The sequence below is a fragment of the Diceros bicornis genome, chromosome 6 (assembly GCF_020826845.1).
Source record: "Diceros bicornis minor isolate mBicDic1 chromosome 6, mDicBic1.mat.cur, whole genome shotgun sequence".
Taxonomy (NCBI): Eukaryota; Metazoa; Chordata; class Mammalia; order Perissodactyla; family Rhinocerotidae; genus Diceros; species Diceros bicornis.
Window position 1 is genome coordinate 19,330,555 of NC_080745.1, and position 17,695 is coordinate 19,348,249.

At 35.4% G+C, this 17,695-nt stretch overlaps 1 protein-coding gene across 1 annotated transcript in view; it reads right to left on the bottom strand.

The window, feature by feature from the left end:
* Window positions 1-17,695, bottom strand: part of RYR2 (ryanodine receptor 2) — a 683,573-nt gene that overhangs the window by 329,798 nt on the left and 336,080 nt on the right. The window contains exons 13-15 of the mRNA XM_058542954.1: window positions 15,707-15,828; window positions 7,822-8,005; window positions 5,318-5,453 (exon numbers count right to left, since the gene is read on the bottom strand). Coding sequence (XP_058398937.1) covers window positions 5,318-5,453; window positions 7,822-8,005; window positions 15,707-15,828 — 442 coding nt within the window. The remainder of the gene's footprint in view (window positions 1-5,317; window positions 5,454-7,821; window positions 8,006-15,706; window positions 15,829-17,695) is intronic.

Consider the following 17,695-nt stretch of genomic DNA (forward strand, 5'->3'; position numbering starts at 1 on the left):
GTTAAGAATGCGTGTGTGTGTGTGTGTGTGTGTGTGTGTGTGGAAAGTACATTCAGAATTTATGTTTTTTGTTGGATGAAAAAACTAGTTTAAAAGCCACAAAATATGCATGTGCCTGAAATCACTGTATGTTATTTTAGTGACATATATGGTTATTATACTGTGATCCTCCTTTAAGATGTGAGTTTTAGGGGATTCTAACTATGTCAATTTTAAGTAACAGCTCCTTCAAATCCTTTCTTAATCAAATGAGATGTAAATAACGAAATATATACTCTATACATATATACACATATGTTTTATATATACATATATATTTTTAAATATAAATATATATTACTGTATACCAAATCTCTGCTATAAAATAATTCTAGACCTTTTGGAAGTATAGTACTGGATTGGAGGAAAGGACTGGAAGGAGGCAATGTTGAGCGACTAGAAACAAAATGAGTGAGGTTACTGGTGAGAAGGAAAGAACAGAGCAGACACGGGCTTGAGTATTCCAAAGACTAGAATAAGAAGGGTGCATACCAAGTATCAGAGTCAATGAAATTTCATGAGGAAGTGTGTGAGGCCTCGCTGGAGTCTGAAATAAAGATTGGTGAGAGAAGGAGCGGACGCAGAAAGATGAACCAGAAATGTTACAGTATCCAACTACCAACGTGATCTCAAGCATTCATATCTCAGGTATTTACTGAACACCAGCTATGCACCAGATGTGGAGCATACAGATGTAGAAGATGTGTGATACTGTGTTCAGCAAATGGGTGGAATAACAGAATATAAAATTTTCAGGCTGGAGGGAACTGTGAAGAAAACTTTATTTCCTCCATTTTCTGATGAAGAAACCAAGAGCCATCGTGTATCTGCAATAATCATGATGCTACGTCTTCTATCAGCTAGTCCAGAACCTTCCTTGTTATAGCCAACAGTTTCAAGTGAAGTTTCTTTTCTAAGACATATTTAAAAGGCAAAAACAACTACAAGAACAAAAACAGAAGTCGGAGAAGAAAGGTGTACTGTGTTAGTGAGGGACAGGATGATAACAAAAGTATCCAAAAGAAATGGGAACAATGATAAGAAGATGCTATGCTAAGCATCTGACATATGTCACCACATTTAAGCCACCCAAAACAAACTTATGAGGGGAATTATTATTGTATTTTACAGATAATATTTATAATAATAACAGGTGTCACTCGCTACGTGCCTGGCATTTTTCTAAGTGCCTTACATTTACTCACGGAATTACACAATAACCCTAGGCATTATTATTTCCTCCATTTTGCAGACGAGGAAACTGAGCACAAACTTAGTAATCTGTCTGAAGTCACGTAAGTGGCAGAGCTGGGATTCTGAGACCCTGACTGGCAAACAGAAGGCTCATTTTTTCAGAGGCTGTTGTCTATGGACTAAATATTAAGTTTCTGTTTTTCAAGAAAAGGACATAATGGTAGAGGAGTAACAGGCCCACTCATGTGTAATAAAGTGACTCAATGGCCACATCTACCCTATTACAGAAAATCTAACCTCCATGGGAATCGCTAATGTATTTATTAAATAATCTAAACAAAAATTTATTCAGTGCCAACTCTAAGCATGGTGCTAGGCAGTGGATAAAAGCATTCTGATTAGAATGCAGCCCATAAAACCCTTTGGATACGTCAAGTACATGAGCTAACATTTGTAGTGGACACTCCAGCTTCTTCTCCAGCATTCTCTGTAATATTCACCTCTGAACGGCATCAGGCAGTCCAACGGCTTGCCTGAGCTTCAGGAGTGGGCCTCTGATCAGTAAAGCCAGTGTTGGTGAAAGTCCCATCCCCCTTGCCGGAATGAGTGGCTCAGGAAGGGGCACAAACACAGTCTGGGCTAATGAGATGCAAGGAGTAGTTCGTTAGGGAGTTTTAGGAAACAGTATGCTGTTTCTTACGAGAGTTTCCAGGAGCAGCCCTCTTTCAGTTCTCCCATGTCAGAGAGAGATCTGCAGCACACTGGAACTGATGGCAGCCAACTGAGGCCATACAGTGAAGCCAGCATTGGAGGAAGTGGACCCCACAGAAGGCAGAGCAGTATAAAGAAACTAGTTCTGGATGCTCTGATCAAGGTACTGAGTCAAATTCACTGACAGACTTCCAGTTATGCAAGCCAATAAGTGTCCTCTGTTGTCTGAGCCAGTTTGAGTTGAGACTGTTATTTACAACTGAACACATCCTAATAGATGCCTCATTCCACCTACAACAACTGCTTCTTTCTTCTCTGAATAGGAAAATCATTTTAAAATCACATTTCTAGCCATGTTCCCAAGAAAAATCAAACCAGAAAACCAGTTCCGATGAGGAGCTGTGCTCACACCCACCAAGTCCCCAGTGTTGTGTAAAGTTTATTATTGCTACTTCAGTGGGATCTAAAAAAAATCAGATTTAATCCCCAAAGAACTCTGTGAAGTTAAAGGGAGACTAGGCTTGAGGGATAAGTAGCCCAGAAGGATAAAACTAAAGTATTGACTTTGCTAGAATAGACTTTTTCTATGATTATAGAAAAATCATTATAATTCTCTCTGTACATTCTTATTACTCACGAATACATGAGCACATGGACCTGTTGAAGGGAATAACTAATGGACTACGGAGAGAGTTGATATGAAAATATAAGTAAGATGCATATTATCCAGATTTATCTACAATAACAGTGTTCTATCTGCACATAACCCTTTCTACCCTCAACACACGCCAATGATACACCTCTTTACCTAAAGTATCTAGTTGTCAAAGGACTGAAGCCCGTGTCATACCAAGTGAAGACATTAAATTGTAGTGTTAAAAGCACTACTGTAGTCAGTCTCCGCTATATTCAAAAATTCAGTGTCATAACTTCTGCACTGGCAAAGAAATGCAGTCTTCAGAATTTTGGCGTCATAAAATCCTTATCTTGATAATCGATGTGGGTTAAATAATGAATCCAGATTCCTATAAAGCCTCAATGTGTCCCGGATCCTGTTCAAAGAAATGCTAGCCAATGTTACCCCTTAGTGTGAAAGTACCCAACTGCATGTGTTTAATTTTAATGGCACATCAAATAGCCCACCTAAAAGAAGCATATTGAAAATTCTAGCAGGCACAAGAGTTCTATTTGCTAAAGAGTATTATGACTATAAATTTTAATGAAGTTCAATTAGATTATAGAGAATTTTCAAATATTTTGACTACCTTTCATTCTTCAAATAAAAAAATGCATAGAGATCTCTTTTCTCTACTTCAGCATACACTTTCCTACTCTATCAGAAATCAGTCATTTAATTAGTAAACACTTTTTTAATTATTAAATATTTATTGAGTACCTACCACATGCCAGACATTAAGTTAAATGACAGAGATACAAAAATCAGGAAGGTGCTATTCTTGCCCTGGAGATCACAGTCACATATATAACTGAAGAAGAAATGTGAACAGCACTATCTACAAGTAAATGCTAAGTGGCAAGAAAGCAGAGAGAGAATAGGGGGTTAGTGTTTGATCACTCCTAAGAGTTAGGAGAAATGTCAAGAGTAACTTGAAAAACAAGTGACATGTGAACTGGGCCTTAAAGGATATATAGGAATTTCAGAAAAGGTGAAGTAAGAAAATGACACGGAAGTGTACACATGTACAAGATATTCAGAAAATCAGTATGACCAGAGAAAAGGGTAGGAGAAGGACAGAGGAAAAGACTAGTCTGGAAGGGTCAGCCAGGGCCTCACATACCCGGTGAAGCAAGTTGAACTTTATCCTTCTGGAATGATGGGAAAATACGAGAAATTCCTAAACAGGGAAGTCATGTGCAGTTGCAATATACCAGATGAATCTGGGATTTTGGAAGTGAAAATGAGAGAAAAGACCATTCTCTAGAGGCCTCGTGTCTTTGCACATCTTACGAATAAGCCACTAAAAGCCTTTGTTTCGGACCTTCCTTTCAAGAATGTTTGTAGCAGGCAAAGTAAAGAGATGGTTTCTCCATCCAGAGCAAAGGGCGGGCCCAGCATATTTCCAGTGTAACTATTTGGGCTCCCTAAGCTCGAGATTCCTTTCCTGTAACTCAGCCAACTGCACGTGCAGCTGTCAACTGTTCCATTCATATTGTCCTGTGAGAACTGGGGCTCAAGGAATTGGCACCAAAAATGCTGATTTTCTGGCTATAGCCATTGCTTTGAGAAATAAACCGTCCCTTGTTATCCTAATTTCAGGTTAACTCACTAGCTTGCAGGTAGGGTAAAATCACACAGTTCTTGACAAGAGACAAGCAGAAGCTCCTGGAATAGTTCAAGCCAAAAATAATGAGGACCTTTGTTTGCACAGAGCCAATAGGAATGCAGCATCAAACAGGCAGGCGTTGCTTAAGCATGTCAAGCATACCTAGAAGCTGCAAATGCAGATCTCAAAGAGACTGTCACCGACTAGGGGCCCAGAGGAACTCAAAGGTGGGTTTGGAAGCAATTAACTGTTTTTCCAAGTTGTTTCTTTTCCTTTTGTGTGTTAAGGAGATGTAACCACCAGCCATCCTGAAACTGACCAAGCCTCACCACCAGAGCTATGCCCATGACCTTTGCCTTATCTTTAACACAAAGATCTCTCCAGGAGGAGCTTAGGCCTTATTATGTGGAAGCATGTTCTCCAACTGAGCCTGTGCAAGGGAATACCCACCACTCCCTTTCGAATATTCATTCCCCAACAGAAATAAAAGTTCCTGCCTTCCTTTCTTCAGGGACGCCATGAGTTTGGAAATGATTCCCCATGGCCTCCTATTTGCTGCAAATACACTTTACTTTGTGAGACAACTTCCACTGGTGTAGTCGTATTTAACTCACCAGAAGGCTAGCCCACTTGGTTCGGTATCAAGACTAGAGAAGGAGACTGAAGAGACTGAAGGAGATCCCTGACAAGATGGGACTGTGAGGGAGTAGGAGGGGCTTTTGTGGAACTAACTTCAGAATCAAAAAGGAAATATGTAATACATATCCATACAGAAGCCCCTCACCTACAAAACTACACCCCAGATGACTCTCCTCCTTTAGCCAAAGGCAAATGTACTGCTCTGGCCACAACCTGACCTCAGAGACGATTTAAATACTAAACATCATTGGCTTTAGTGCAACTAAGGTAAAAACAGCCTCAATTAGGAAACATCTTATACAACTGCTATAACTGTTAAGTGATCATTTCAAATAGACATAAATCAGTTGCCTTGAAAACCCAGTCACATTTCTTTTTTTTTTTTTTACCTCTTCCCATTCAAAATTTATTATCAGATTTTTCTTTGGAACCCCAGTCACATTTCTTACCCAGCAACTCATACAGAGAATTCAGAATCGATTTCCAGGATTCCCCAGCTTCTCTCCCAGCGACATCTGCGAAGTGTGCCGCGCTGCTGTAGACGTGCAGCCTGTCTACGCACTCGAGCACGAGGTTGATCATTCCCTGGGAGATTAAAAAAATCACCATTAGAAACTGTGACTCTGCTCACAAACAAAATACGCGAAATTGATTTGAAAAAAAAAAAAGCCTGGCTTAAAGTAAGTCTGTTAATCATAAAGAAAATTGAGATCATTTATTCAAAGGATGGGAAGAAACACACTTGCATGTGTTTGAAAGAAAATGTTCTTGAAATAATTCAAGCAGATTTTAAATCCTGAGTACTATTCTCAAACAGTAGCAGAACAATACAAAAATATGTACTTCATATTTATATTTGCAAGGTTTAATACTAGATCAATGAATCAGTCATAACAGTATTCTCTTGTAAGTAAGTGACGGGGTTCAGAGTATGTCACCCCAAAATATGCCACTTGGGCATAAGGATTATTTTGAGCTGAAGGCGATTGAGTAAAATCAGACAAAAGAGAAATGCTCTGCCCTTCCCCTCTATCAGGAAGGGCAGGAAGTTTCGTACTCAAGGGAGACAATGTTGACTCTTACCAGCCCAGAGACTGCACCAGGATAATCTACATCACAAACTTTACTAACTAGCCCTTATCTTCCATTAGTTTCCCCCATATATTACCTTCCCACAATTTGCTGACCCTAGAAGCTCAAAATCCCTTCCTTTATTTTGTCACTTCTCTACATATTTATTGTTCTTTCATTAAGATGCTCTATAAGCCCAAATTCTAACCACTCCTTTGAATTACTCATTACTGAGTACTCCAGTGTATATGCACTGCACACATTAGCAAACTTCTATTTGTTTTTCTCTTGTAAATCTGTCTTTTGTCAGTCTAATTTGCAGGGCCCCAGCCAATGTACCTAAGATGAGTAGAGGAAAAAGGATTTTTTTCCTCCCCTACATAAGCATAAGAGCAGATCCTTAGAGTAGGCATCATGATAATCATCATTATTATTATTTTTATTATCAAACTGAAGATCTAATAAATTAAATAAAGAAAAGCTCATGAAAAGATGTCTTTAAAGCAAATCAAAAATTCCTTACAGAACTTTGTAAGATGCTGTCTAAATTTGAAATTATGCTTTTATGATTATTGCTAGACCAAAGTTGTCAAAATGAGGCAAAGTACATGAAAGGAAGAGCTATAAAGAGTTGAACTAATCAAATTATCTTATTTCACACAGAGAATTCAAGAGGCACAAGGGACCTAAGAGCATTTCTAAGTCCCCATCCAGATTGTCTTATATGAGAAACTGAAAACAAAATTAATCTAAATCAATATTTTCAATTTTCACAGCCCAATATTTCATTTTACTTTTTCTAGACATTACACAAATGCAGTACAGTCTAACAATTTGGTATACACAAAAAGAAAAGGTCCCAACCAATACTCCGTGTTGTTATTATTGGTTTATGTTGACATCTCCTGTGTTTTCATGCCTTTAGGGTCTCCAGATAGGTCCTTTCTTTTGTATACACAATGAAGAAGTCCACAAAAATTAATGTCAATTTCAAAGGGCTTTTCATGGAAAATTAGGAAGCAGTTTTAAAACTAGAAAAACATAGACTTAGGAATTGTGGGAACTCAGCAATGTCCTCTAACCTTTTTTCTTAGACATTTTTACTCAGAAAAATTCATTATTCCACATACAGGGAGCATCCAGAAGAGTGGGAACACTTGCTGAGCTGGCTTGATTTGCCAACCTCAACTCTGACTCCTCCCACTGAAACTCTTGAATACGTGGTCCTGGTTCTGACACTAGCATAGGAACATCGGACATATCACTTGGTCCTTCTGTTATCCTGTCTATAAAATACGGCACCTGAGCCATTTTTAGCAGTGGAACTTTCGTGAATTAGAATCATACCTAGAAATTTAGTATAAACACAAGGAAAAAGTGGGGTTTCTCTGTCCAAACAGGGAGCCTGGAGCTCCGCCTCCTCGGGTGACCCTCTCTTGGGCAGATCCCCTCCCCAACACAAAGCTCCCTGTGGGTCCTGAGGCACTTCCCGGAAGCCCCGAAGAATCTGCTCAACAGTATGAAAACCTTTGTGCTTTCTAAAGTCTGTATTCATTTAGACACTCAAAGATTCTGTTTTTATATAACACACGGGAAGCAAACTCCAGTACAACGAATGATGAGTATAGAGGCTGAGCAGACAGTAAGATAAAATGTCCTTTTCTAGGGGAGCGAAGAGTTTCATCTTTTAAAATTAATACTTACTGATAAAGAAATAAAAATAATTGCAGGATTCCTCTGGGGCCTGGTTCCCTTGTACAGTAGTAGACCTGCTCATCTATATCTCAAAATGCAAAGATATCAAAGGGAGAATTTTCCCCAACCAAGAAGTTGTTTTCCCAAGACAAGGACAGAAAAGAAATGAGTGTTGGCAGAAACTCACCTCTTCCTGGAAGAGATTCTGCCGATTCTTCAGAGCTCGCAATCGGTTCTGCTTGTCTTCGTGCTCTAAATGCTCATCTGGTGGGTGGAAGTAGCCAATCAGGTCCTGCAGGCTCAGACTTACGGACTCTATAGGTAAGTCGACTGTGGAAGGCTTCGCTTTTTTGCTGAGAGCATCAAGGCCCCTAAAATAAACAGCAACCATTTCTCTACATCAATGATTTATAATTTTATTATTTTTTTAGTTTATAGATGATTTAAAGCTTTATTCTCTCTCCCTATACCCCTGTAAAAGGAACATATAACAAAGGTCCTCGTTTTCCTTAAACAGCAATAATTAATATATTTAAATGAGAAATTTTATATTTTGTCATGTATATATAGTGCTGTATTAGAAACACCAGTATCGAGAGAAACTCACCTAGAGAAAAACCCAAAGGGCCTAGAGGACCCATGCCTATAAAATCAATGGTCTAAATATTTAGAAACCAACTGATTTTCATTTTAAAGCACTACATACTTTAAGGTTTAAGATGCAACTTCCCAGATTCATAATTCCGACATATACTTGTTCTGTTTTGTTTAGTTTATAGAGAAGGAACTGTTAACTGCTATGCTATCACTGACTGCCATTCTGTTTAATTCCTGCCAGTTTAAAAATATATTCTAATGATGTTAATTCAGAAAATTTGCTTATTAATCAGGAAACAATATGTTAAAATTCTTTTCTATTATCTGAAAGAAATGTACTTTAAAATCAGATTAAGAAATATCACCACATTGCATTTTCCAGCCTTTGAAGAAAAACACTACTGACATGTAAGGATGTTAATTTGTTGAACTTTTGGAGATTCTGAGTTTCGAAACTCATTGCACTGAATGTATCTGGAAAGAACTTTAACAGGTGGTGTTTGTAAATCAAAGTTATCCTAAAATAAAAAGTTTATTAAAAAATACACAACAGGCACTATAAAAAAATGGGAGAAAGCCTATACTATAGTTGATACTATATTGTCATATTAGTCATGATAAAATTTAATGCATAGAAATATTATACTTCTTTTTCTGCCCTCTGCATCAGCACAATTGTACGGCAAAATTTTATTCCGAGGAAACGTTTCTAGCTAATTATCTGACTGTATTGGAATTTATATTTTAAAAAACAATAAATGCCTTATAAAAGAGATTTAGCTTATCTTTGAACTTTATGATGTTCAAAAATATTATTTAAAATATCATTTCCATAAAGATTACCAATAATTTTGGAATATTTTACTTCAGCTTTTTAACAGTAGAAATAGTAAAACTACATGACTATTCTAAAGGTTTTGCCTGAAATTCCAAATCAATTACATCAACAGAATTCATCTATTACCTAGTTTATCATCTATATCAGTTTTTCTACGCCTAAAAAGCAACAGAAATGACTTTTCAGAAGAAAATTATTTCTCTCCTTTAAAATATTCATATGCAATGAAATATTTCTGTTCTAAACATTTTATTCCATTAACTCTAGTTGAATCGTAAATATATTTATAACAAACTCAAACTCAACCTTCATCATACTAAAGTGAATGAAATTCAAAAGTGACCCAAGTATAACATCTACATTTCAAACATGAAGAGAAACAACAGTAAATGTCAGTTTTTAGGTTACTGAGGTGAACATATCTGCTATCAGAATTGTAACCAGGTGGAGGGCAGGGAACTGGAGGAAGGTGGTCAAAAGGTACAAATTTCCACTTATAAGATAAATAAGTACTAGGGATGTAATGTACAAGATGATGACTATAGTTAACACTGCTATATGGTATATAGGAAAGTTGTTAAGACAGTAAATCCTAAGAGTTCTCATCACAAGGAGAAAAAAATTGTTCTTTTTCTCTTTCCTTTTATTGTATCTATATGAGATAATGGATGTTAACTAAATTTATTGTGGTAATCATTTCACAATATATATAAATCAAACCATTATGCTGTACACCTTTAACTTCTACAGTGATGTGTGTCAATTATATCTCAATAAAACTGGAAAAAAAATAGAAACATAACCATTCAGTTACTTTCTAGAAGAAGCTTCTTGTCAGACAAATGCTAACCAAGACTCCAAAATTATTAATTATACTAAATTTTAGAAATTCTATCTGATATAGAGACATTTATCATCTTAATTTATCACAAAAAAAAATGAGGAAAAAATAATTGGGGGAAACCATACGTAGCAGAATCACACTATGTCAGAGCAAAAATTAAAGCCATGAATTCCATGTCTACATTTTGTAATTTGAAGATTAACCATATTACTACCTAACAAACAGAGCTTCCTCCTTTCTCTCATTTACTTCAAAAATACATTTATTAATATATTAGAGGAAAAAAGGTTTTATATATATTTTTTGTAGTCCATAAGAATAGAATCCCTTCCCCTATACACAACACAATGCAAAAACACACACACCCCACCACCAGAGATAGACCAGAAGGATCACAGAAAATAAACTACATAAGAAAAACACAAATGAACAAAAACTAATTCATCTTGAATTTCACTAAGAAGTAAAAATGGAAAGTCTGAGTATACATTTTTAAAATGAGGCTCTTAATAGTAAATAAATCTACATTAATAAAATGAACAATTAAAAAATAATTTACTTTGAAAATACATGGATGCAAATATTGTAAAGATATTGAGATTTTAAAGACTTTTGGTGCATTCATGAATGACAGAAGGATCAAAGTATTTTACTTAAAATAATATACCGTTTACAATATTCTGTAATTATGTAAAACTTTCCAAAGTTTCTGAGATATATTAAAGAATTGCATAAATTCAGGAATTCTAATAGTTCAGTAATACTAATGAGCTTATAAGTAAAACCCGTATATATAGAAATACATATAAACAGAATGGATAGAGTTAACTAATATAACTAACGGGCGAATACTCTAGGAAGAAAAAAAGAGAAAAGAAACAAAAGCCTAACTAAATTTAATTGTTGAAAAACTAATACACAATTAAGGTCAGTTAAGTGCAAGAGAAGGAAACAGACTCATGTTCGTTCATGGCATTTGTTAGGTGGTCACATGGGAGAGAGACACTGTTAAAAGTAGATGCTAGATAACTCAGGAAAAGATGGCATTTGATGATGGGTTTGTAACAAGGAAGAAATCCAAAGGAGAAAAAAAAAATCAATACAGTATTAGCAAAAATATCCTAGACTACATTTGCCAGGGGAAACATGGAATCTCATCTTGAAATAAGAATTGTATATGTCATTTGCAATTTGAGTTGCTTTTGGCCAAGATACAGTAACAGGGAAAGGATTTACTCTCTCTTCTGAAACAACGCCCCCCTCCCAAAAAAAATCAGAAAAAATATCTGGGAGCAAAAACACATTTCAAGACACTGGACATCAAGGAATACAGAATAGTAATGCCTGAGAGTCAGGAAACAAACTAGATGAGTCCTGCAACTGTAACAGTTTACTGTCTTGGGGGAATTTCTAGGCCATGGAGTAGAAAGGGGAACCCAGATGAGGCATAGGAAGATTCTCTGAGTTGAGGAGATGTTGCTGGAAGTCTGGGGAAACAAAGGATGCCCGAGTTCACAGGACACTGTACCAGAGAGGAGAGAACTGCACAAAAGTAGACTATGGAGAACTACAGAGGGTCCCCCTCAAATATCCAGCAAAGTGCTGATCAGCAAACGCATGTGAGAAAACTATCCAAGGCAGGGAACAGGACTCCCTGAAATGATTAAAGGGAAGAGTAGCCGACCCTCACATGGGATCTGAAAGAGCTCCTCTTCCCATCAGCCAGATTGGAAAACCTCATAATTCATGGGGCATCAGGTAGAGTAGACAGATGGTCTTGCTTCAATAGTGGGAAATAATTAGCCCTAGATTAAACACGGCTCTGCTCCTGCCCCAAAATCCTAAAAGCAAGATCCAAAAGAATCAAACTGTTCCAAGTAACTTAAGTGCATCCCAGAAAAAACCTCAAGAATATGTACAGGAAAACAAAAATATCCAGCACACAACAAATTCACATTGTCTGGCAACTAAACAAAAATGACCAGGTATGTAAAGAAGCATAAAATACAATCATCAATAAGGAGAAAAATCAACTAACCAAAAGAAAAAAAACGTCAACCTAGACTGTTATACCCAGCAAAAATATTGCTTAAAATGAAGGCAAAATAAAGACATTTTCAGATGTACAAATGCCAAGAGTCCATCTCCAGCAGACCTGCCCTATAAGAAATGTTAAAAAAAAGTCTTTTAGGCAGAAGAATATGATACTCAAAGGAAATATGGATCCTCAAAAAGGAATAAAGAGCACCAGAAATGGTAACTATATGCACAAATATATAAGATATTTTTGTTCTTACTTAAATCTCTTTAAAATCTAATTGACCTTAAATAAAAATGTAGTATGAGTTTTGTAATATCTATAAAAGCAAAATGTATGACAAAAATAGCACAAAGACTGGGAGAGAACTATACTACTGAGATGTTCTTATACTATCCCTGGTGATAAAATGACCTGAAGGTAGACTGTAATAAGTTAAAAATGTACACTATAGATCTTAAGCAACCACTAAAATAACTTTAAGAGCTATAGCTAATAAGCCAACAAAGGAGATAAGATGGAATCATATAAAATACTCAACTAATGCAAAAAAAGGCAGAAAACGAAGGAAAACAGACAAAGACTAAATGGGCCAAATACAAAACAAGTATAAGATGGTAGACTTAAAAGTACTATATCAGTAATCATATAAATATAATGGACTACACTTCACAATTAACAGGCAGTGACTGTCCAATTGGGAAAAAAAAAGCAAGACCCAACTACATACTGCCTAAAAAAATGCACTTTAAATATAAAGACACAAATAGGTTAAAAGTAAAAGATTTTTAAAAGATATACAATGCTAACACCAAGGAAAAAAGAGAGCCGGAGCGCTACATTAACATCACACAAACTAGATGTCATAGCAAATAATATTACCAGGGATTCAAAAGGGGATAATTTCATAATGATGATAAAAGAGTCAATTCATCAAAAAGACATAATCCTAAATTTGTATGCACTTAATAACAGAGCTTCAAAATACATGAAGAAAAAATGACAGAATTGCAAGGAACAAAAGGAAAAATCCAATTATAGTCAGGGATTTTAATACCCTTCCCTCAATAATTAATATAACAAGTAGACTAAAGATCAGCAAGGAAACAGAAGATCTAAGTAACACTATTAATCAAAATAGATCAAATGCACATTTTTTAGCACTCCACTGGATAAGAGGAGAATGGACATTCTTTTCAAGTGCACATGGAACATTCACCAAGAAACAACACATTCTGCACCATAAAACAAGTCTTAATAAATTTAAAAGCATTCAATCTTACAAAGAATATTCTCTGACCACATGGCATTAACTTAGAAATCAGTAACAAAAATCTGTGGAAAATCCCCCAAATAATTAGAAACTGAATAATCTATTGGTCAAAAAAGCAATCAAAACAGAAACTGAAAGACAGCACATCAAAAGTGTTCAGTGCCGCTAAAGACAAATTTATAGCACTAAATGACTATAATACAAGAGAAAGCTCTCAAATCAATGATGTCAGCCTTCATCTTATGAAACTAGAAAAAGGAGAAAAAATTAAACCCAAGGCAAGAAATATTAAAGATCAGAGTGGGAATCAGATAACATTTTTATAGTTAAACGTGGGTTATACAGGCATCCTATTTTATCAGGATACATATAACGAAGGAATTTCACTCAAATAACCCAGCTAAAATTTGAATTTCAATATGAAGCAGCAAATACATAATTCAGTAAGTACTTCCGCCACACAATCTAAATTTCTCATGTCTGGACCTCTAACTATCTAATCAGTTAAGCAATTGTTAAATTCTAAAATTAATCTTTCAAATCACAGACACTACTTCAACAAAAAAAATGAATGTAGTCTTGAGCAAAGAACAAATGTGCTAAAGCAAATCACATCCAAGATGAATGATAGTATCTCAGTCACACAATGTAACTTATGCCACACCCTCACTACATTAAGTCTAAACACTGATAAGGTATATTTCTGACATTTAACATTTAACGTGCATTTAACAACAAATAATCAGTTTTTTCTCTGGTATTAAGTAAGCTATTGCTTACCAAATGGAATCTCATTAAAAACACTACAGAAGTAACACTGTAATAAAAAATTCCCTTGTATTTGAAGAAGTCAGTAGTGACGGATATCATTAAATAAAAAATTTACTATTTTAAAGATTTATGATTATTTTCCTCAATCCTTATAGAACTGACTGGACTGTAGTAAAGAAGAACTAGTAGAAAGAACAAGATGGAAAAAAGCTATGTTGAATTGACTCTAAAATAAGTTATAACTTCCTATCACTAATTTTATACTGCATAAAAATATAAGAAATTTTATTTATTACAAGATATAAATACTATAAAAATGATACAACAATAAATACAAATAATACTTACAAGTAATAAGTACAATATGAAAACCTAATGCTTACCCCATCTCTAAGCCTTACTCTATCTGATAAGGATTAGGGTTTAGATGAGGCAGAGAAATGAGATAAATTCTAAGGATATGATGAAGCTGAATGCTGTGTACACTCTTTAGTTACAGAAAAGTATGCACACAAGGGGCCGGCCCAGTGGAGCGAGCGGTTAAGTGCGTGCGCTCCGCTGCCATGGCCCGGGGTTCGCCGGTTCAGATCCTGGGCACGCACCGACGCACTGCTTGGCAAGCCATGCTGTGGTGGCGTCCCATATAAAGTGGAGGAAGATGGGCATGGATGTTAGCCCACGGTCAGTCTTCCTCAGCAAAAAGAGGAAGATCGGCAGATGTTAGCTCAGGGCCGATCTTCCTCACACGCACACAAAAAAAGTATGTACACAAATGCGCACACACACAGTGGGATGGTTTATAAAAGAAGCAGAGAATAATTATTACGTGAATATTTATATAATTTTTGGTGGTGGAGGTATTTTTATGCTGTAAAACCAAAACATGATTTATTGAGTAAACTACTATGAAAAAAACACTTTAAAATTCTTTTTGAAACCAATAAATTGGGAAAATATTTGCAATTTATTTACGATGATAGGAAACTAATATCTCTAACATAACAAAAGCTCATAACAGCCTAATAGAAATATCAACAAATAATAGGGTAAATCACAACAATAACAAAAAGTGAAGAAATCTAGTTAACAAATATGAAATATACCCTTTCTCATAATTCTCAAATGCAAATTTAAAATAATAATTATAAATATATATATACACACACACACATACACACATATTATACATTTTTTCCCATCAAATTGGCAAACTTTAAAGAGATATATGATATCCGTCACAGGTCAGAGAGAATATTGGTAAAATGTTGCCAGAAAGCACTTTGACCACAAGCTTGATTTAGTTTGTAGATATGCAATTGTTTCCATTATTAGGTGGGAAAACTTAGTTATTATAAGAATCACTTTATTTTCTTAATACAGTTCAAAACTCACAAAGTATCTAGGCTTCAATGCCCTCAATGTAAAAGGGAATTAAATAGGTCCAGCACAACGGTATCTTATAGAATAATCCTGACCCATAGCTATCAATTACAAGTTACACATACAATTTCTAAAAGCACATTCCTTTTTTAAAAGGTCATTTAAAAGAAAGGCATAAACTCATCTAACTAGCACTTCCTAATGTGTTCTGCTGACCTACCAAATTGTATGAGATTACCACGACACTATATTTTAGAACCGTTTATTCGTAAATCCAATGTGAATACTGAAATAAACTGTCAAACAAGCACAAAAATGAAAGAAAATGTACCTTATAAATCTATTAAAAAGAAAGACTGTGCTCCGGATGACTCGTGCTGTCCGTGACTCTTCATGCTGAGATCTAGATAAATTTAAACCATCATCCATGTGGCCTTCATGATGCATAATAGCCTATAAGAAAGCAGATATAATGCCATTACCCCCAACATTTCTTTTCCAAATGGGGTTTTTTGCTGATTAAAAATCCTTGGTGACAGATGCATTTCATAATTTAGTTTTCAGATTTTTTTTAAAACAGGAAACATATAAACTACATATTTTTAACACCCCAGTGTGGTCTGCGCATGACTCCACAATCAATACATTTACATTTCTGCAGCAAAACATGAATATACACACTAAGTGGGACATATAAAAGCTACGAATAGTGATTCAGACATTTTTTAACTAACCAAGTTTTTATTCATATGAAATGACAACAGAAAGACAGTGTCAAATACGTAAAGATTTGGTGAACATACCACTAACATGCTTTTCTGGAACAAAAAGCAAAAGATTTGAAGACACTAGCTAACTGAGAAGTATATAAAAATTAGGAGATATAGATTAGGGAAGTCACAGTTTATCAAGACCACACTGAAATCTCCCCATAATGATTAATATAGTAGATGATTCTAGAAGTAGTAATAAGTTTATAGTAGAGATTTTAATTAGATTATCTCTTCTATGGCCTATAAAGTCTGTTTCACATGTTACTTTACTATCTTAAGACTCTTTAGCCTCTTAACATCCTTGTCAAACTATTCTAGAATGGCAACTGTTATGTTAGCCCGTGAGGGAGAATATAAATCCCATTCTGACTTTAATCCATGGTTAAGGAATGAGACAGTGGGGTACTGACTAAGAACCCTAGCATTACTGCAGTGGACTGAAGACAGGGAGGGGCTGGAGGTGATGAGATAAGTGATCAGGTTTTGTCATAGTAAAGAGACTAGAATTAGCATAGGAAGTAAGGCTCAGCCAGGAGGGGAGTTTTAAGCAGGGCAGTCACAAAGTCTGAGTGAATTGGAAAGAGCTGAGACTGAAGGCAGACAGACTGGTTAAGAGGCTATGGAAACAGCACACAGGAGGGAAGATGAAGGCTGAACTAGATCTGGAAGGATGGAGCAGAGGAAATTGATATGAGGTACACTCAGAAGATAAAATTGTCAGGGCTTGGTGTTTTATTGAATTCAGCAGAATGAGGCAAAGAAATTGTGGAAACTCTTAGTATTTAGTTTCCATACAACATATTTGAAAGACGTATATATGTAGAGTTTGGTTTAAAATGTTCATATTTAGTGTAGACCAGAAATCCTCTTATTTGCAAATATTTAAATTTATAATGAAAAGTATGTCATGAGGTATGCAGTTTTAAAAATTCATTCAAGGGGTACATGTACACAAAAAAAGGTTGAAGACAATTAGTTAAACTAGTTAACTTGGAAAAATGAAGGGCTTTTTTTTTTTGCATTTACCATTTAAATATATAGAACGGGGAAATCATACCTGAAGAGTTTCTGATGATTTTCTGATAGAAATTTATTTCTATCTTTACAAAAATGTGTGTCTACACGTTGCCATTTCAACTTACATTTCTCCCATGACCATATATTATACTCAACTTTTAATAAAAGCTATTAGGAAAGTGATATTAGACAAGAGTTCTTGGAAAGTAATATGTGAGTTAAGAATTTTCCTTTGTTTAATTCTTTCAGTTCTTTTTGATTTGTGAAATCTGTTTTGAACTTTTACCTTTCTGGTAAATATTGAACATAGAATGCAATATGGCAAATCCAATAAAATCACTATTGATAAAATGAAAAGCCTAACAACAAAACTCATATCTGGTATCACAAGCAACGATAGTGTTTACCCTTGAGTCTAGTAGTGACTGGAAGGAATCACGGAGGTGGGGTGCAGAAGGTGTTCCTAAAATATGTAGCTTCAAATTTTCTAGAACCCATATTAAAAAAATTTTTTTAAAGGTAAAATTAAT